Below are 4,688 nucleotides of genomic sequence, written 5' to 3' on the forward strand. Positions count from 1 at the left end.
TTCCGGACAGCGACATGTGTATACAACTTGCGAGGTAAGACCATAAACAATGAATATCATGATGAAATAATAACATGTTCAGATCTGAGATCATGGCACTCGGGCCCTAGTGACAAGCATTAAGCATAACAAGTTGCAACAATATCATAAAAGTAACATCTACGGATACTAGGCACTATGCCCTAACAATCTTATGCTATTACATGACCAATCTCATCCAATCCCTACCATCCCCTTCGGCCTACAGCGGGGGAATTACTCACACATGGATGGGGGAAACATGGCTGGTTGATGGAGAGGCGTTGGCGGTGATGGCGGCGATGATCTCCTCCAATTCCCCGTCCCGGCGGAGTGCCAGAACGGAGACTTCTGGCTCCGTCAGTATTCTGGGAAAATAGGCCCTTTCGTCAAAATCCCGAGGTTTTTCCTGAAAGTTGGATTTCTGCACAAAAACGAGACACTAGAACAGTTCTGCTGAAAACAGCGTAAGTCCGTGTTAGTTGCATCCAAAATACACAAATTAGAGGCAAAACAATAGCAAAAGTGTTCGGGAAAGTAGATACGTTTTGGACGTATCAGTGCTACCTTTAAAATTTCTATCCTTTGCCTTTACAATATATAGCTCATGGGAAAATAGCCTTAAAAACTATTATGGTGAAGAATATGTACTTGTGTGTCTTATTTCTTAATAAGTTGCTTGTTGAGCGGTAACCATGTTTCTGGGGACGCCATCAACTTTTACCTTTGTTGAATATCATATGAGTTGCTATGCATGTTCGTCTTGTCTGAAGTAAGGGAGATTTTCATGATCATATGGTTTGAGTATGCATATTGTTAGAGAAGAACATTGGGCCGCTAACTAAAGCCATGATTCATGGTGGAAGTTTCAGTGTGGACAATTAATCCTCAATCTCTTATGAGAATTTTAACTGTTGTTGTATGCTTATGCATTAAAGAGGATTCCATTATCTGTTGTCTATGTTGTCCCGGTATGGATGTCTAAGTTGAGAATAACCAAAAGCGAGAAATCCAATGCGAGCTTTCTCCTTAGACCTTTGTACAGGCGGCATAGACAAAGGCGAGGCTAGCTAGCAGGCTTAAACAGGCTTCAGCCTGCCCTCCAAAAGTGTAAAAAAAAAATTTACTACTAGTAATCTCCAAGCCCATTAGCAGTTGAGTACTCCAGTCTTCAGCGGTTCAGCCCAACTTGCCCAGACGTCCAGACGCCCAGACGCATGCATCTTCCTATCGAGCATCGAGGCCAGCAAGCACGTATCAACGCATCGTATTCCTACTCCTAGCACACATCGGAGTCTCGGAGAGACAGACGGAGGGAGGCGAGGCGGCGGACCGGCGGGCGGCGGCCACGAGCGGACGAGCCCACGACCAGCACGCCCCGAGCGCCGCACGCCCCGACGCCCGCGTTGCCCAGAAGCTGGGGCCGGCGGCCACGACACGCGCGGACGGGCGGACGGCGGAACACGCGCGGACGGCCCAAACCCTAGCGGACAGCAGCCGGCATCCGGCGAAGTTTGGGCGGGGCTGAGCAGCGCGCCGGTCTCTGTGCACCGGAGAGAGTTGCGCCGGCCTGCTAGGCTGCCAGTGAGCATCGGGAATTCGGGTTCGGGATCGCCAACGTGACAGCGTCGTTCTTCGGTGGTATTTGTTCTCCAATTCTCATATTATTTTGCTATCTCTCTGTTGCAAATTTGTAAGTTGTAACTATGTACTAGCTAGCTCCAGTTAATTTATATATGTGCAATATATTTTCAGATTTGTTAAAATGAAGAGAAAGCATGTGAGCATCCTTAGCTATTATACATCTAATTCTGTTGGTACGTCTCAATCTAAACCTGAGCATGTTGAACCTCAATCTGAACCTGAGCATGTTGAACCTCATGCTGAAACTGAGCATGTTGAACCTCAAGATGAACCTGAATATGAACATGAACCCGATCCCCAAATTGTTGAGAGCAATGCCACCACATTTGATGAGAGTACAAACCAACCAAGTCAGCTTATTCAAGAATTTCATCCAAGTCAAATTATTCATGATCCAGGACTCAGAATACCAATAGATGATTATGCCCCCGAAATTAGAAGTGATGTGAGAAGAGCTTATTTGTTAAATGGACGAAACAAGGCTGTAGGGCATAAATTCAAGAAGACACAAGATGGTATTATTTGGAGATCATTTCGAGGCACACTTGGTTGGATAAATTTGATTGGTTGGAATACGAGTGTGGCAAAGGAGGCTGCTTTTTGCTTCTATTGCTATCTTTTCAAGAAACCATCACATGCTTGCAGATTGGGAAATGATGTTTTCACAAAAGATGGTTACACTCGTTGGAAAACAGGTCTAGATAATTTTAAAAAGCATGTTGGTGGTCTATCTAGTCGCCACAACATTGCTAGGGATGATTGTGATGATTTCAACAATCAACGAGCAAGTGTGGCTACCAAATTTCGTGTGTACAGCAAGGAGTCCGAGATATTATATAAAATCCGTCTAACTGCATCATTAGATTGTGCAAGGTATCTCATAGCACAAGGGGAGGCTTTTCGTGGGCATGATGAATCCTCCACTTCCATCAACAAGGGCAATTTCTTGGAGTTATTGGAATGGTACAAGAACAAGAAGGATGATGTGAAGGAGGCATTTGATAAGGGGCAAGGAAATGCACAAATGATTTGTTCGGACATCCAAAAGGATCTTGCTTGCATGTTGCGCAATGGAGGTGACCAAGGTTATTAAGGATGCCATTGGAGATAAAAAGTTCTCAATTCTTATTGATGAGGCTAGAGATTGCTCAATAAAGGAGCAAATGGCAGTGATTGTGAGGTAATGCAAATACCATGTTTTGTCTTGTTTTATAGTGCTTTACTAACATTGTTTACTAATCTGGTTAATTTCTTGATGCATGTAGATTTGTAGATGATCATGGGTTGCTACAAGAGAGATTTCTTATGATTAAGCACATCACAGATTGTACATCTGCTGGAATTAAAGAAGCTTTCCTTGCTGTGTTGGATTATCATGATTTGCCAATTTGTAGGCTACGTGGACAGGGCTATGATGGGGCTTCTAATATGAGAGGAGAATTCAATGGTTTGCAAAAATTGGTTAGAGATGAAGCTCCATATGCATTTTATGTTCATTGCTTTGCTCACCAGTTGCAGTTGGTGGTTGTCACTGTTGCTCAATGTAGTCCTGCTATTGCTAATTTCTTCAACATTATTCCCTTGATAGTGACTCAAGTTGGTTCATCTTGCAAGAGAAAAGATGCATTACTTGCAAAACACCAGGATGAATTGTTAGATTTGTTGGAGAATGGGATGATTTCAGTTGGAACCGGGTTGCATCAAGAGTCTAGCATAACAAGACCAGGAGACACTCGGTGGGGTTCACACTTGAGAACCTTTCTTCGCATATTCACAATGTGGAAGGCTGTGGTTGGTGTTCTAGGAATTATAGTGATTGATGCTCGGGAACACACATGTCAAGGTGGGGCTTTTGGTTTGCTTATTAAGATGCAATGCTTCGAATTTGTGTTCATCATGTTGCTCTTAATAAACATGTTAAACATCACAAATCAGCTCTCACTAGCTTTGCAAAGGAAGAATCAAAATATTGTTGAAGCCATGCGTTTGGTCTTGGATGTGAAAGAAAGTTTGCAAGGGATGAGGGACAATGGGTTGGATTCTTTATTCAGCCAAGCCAAGAGCTTTTGTGAGACACATGAGATTGAAGTGCCAAATATGGATGATCATGTTGGATCTTTGGGTCAAACTGTTCGCACCACCAAGAACACGACCACTCGACTCCACTATTACAAGGTTAGCATATTCAATGTTGCCATTGATGCAACTCTCGCTGAAATGAATCATCGATTCAATGAAGTTTCCACCGAGTTACTTGATTGTATGGCATGTCTTAGTCCAGCAAACAACTTCTCAAAGTTTAATGTTGACAAACTTATTCGGCTTGCTGAAATTTATGCTGAGGACTTCACAGAAGCGGACAGGTTGTTGCTAAGAATTGACCTCCCAAGATTTCTGATGAACATTAGGAGAAGTGAAGAATTTAATGGCTGTCAAAATCTGTCCACACTTGCTCAGTTGATGGTTCAAACAACAAAACACACATATTTCCCATTGGTGTATCGTCTCATTGAGTTGGCTCTCATTCTTCCTGTGGCAATCGCATCGGTTGAGCGCATATTTTCAGCAATGAAGATTATTAAAACAGATTTGCGCAATAAGGTGTCCGATGAATGGCTAAATGATTTAATGGTGTGCTACTGTGAGAAAGAGATATTCAGAAGCATTCATGATGATCGAGATCATTATACGGTTTCAAAAATTGAGGGATCGTAGAGGACATCTACCACGCGAGTATAATGTGATTTCTTAGAGGTACATGTCTGTTTACTAGTTTCATTAGAGAGTTCACTTTGTCCTTTTATTGTTGCTTCTCTAGTACTGGATGTTTTAGTGTGTGATTTGTATGATTTTAACCTGAAAATTTGTGTTATTTTGTCTTAATTAATTTTGTGTCTTATATATTGGCTTATTTTCTACCAGAAGTAATGGTTTAGTTAGTCGTCGTCAACTTTCAGCCTCCCCTGTAAATAATTCCTGGACTCGCCGTTGGGCATAGAGGTACCCCTTTGTGACACTTGGTTGAA

General features: G+C 42.5%; 1 protein-coding gene across 1 annotated transcript; it reads left to right on the forward strand.

Annotated features, from left to right (window-relative positions):
• Positions 1–2,725: 2,725 nt before the first annotated feature.
• Positions 2,726–4,173, forward strand: LOC124699963 (zinc finger MYM-type protein 1-like). The gene is made up of 3 exons (XM_047232174.1): positions 2,726–2,842; positions 2,928–3,123; positions 3,251–4,173. Exons 1-3 carry the CDS (start codon positions 2,733–2,735, stop codon positions 3,251–3,253), a joined length of 309 nt encoding a protein of 102 aa, XP_047088130.1. The 5' UTR covers positions 2,726–2,732; the 3' UTR covers positions 3,254–4,173.
• The last annotated feature ends 515 nt before the right edge of the window (positions 4,174–4,688 follow it).

The sequence above is a fragment of the Lolium rigidum genome, chromosome 3 (assembly GCF_022539505.1).
Source record: "Lolium rigidum isolate FL_2022 chromosome 3, APGP_CSIRO_Lrig_0.1, whole genome shotgun sequence".
In the NCBI taxonomy this organism is placed as follows: domain Eukaryota; kingdom Viridiplantae; phylum Streptophyta; class Magnoliopsida; order Poales; family Poaceae; genus Lolium; species Lolium rigidum.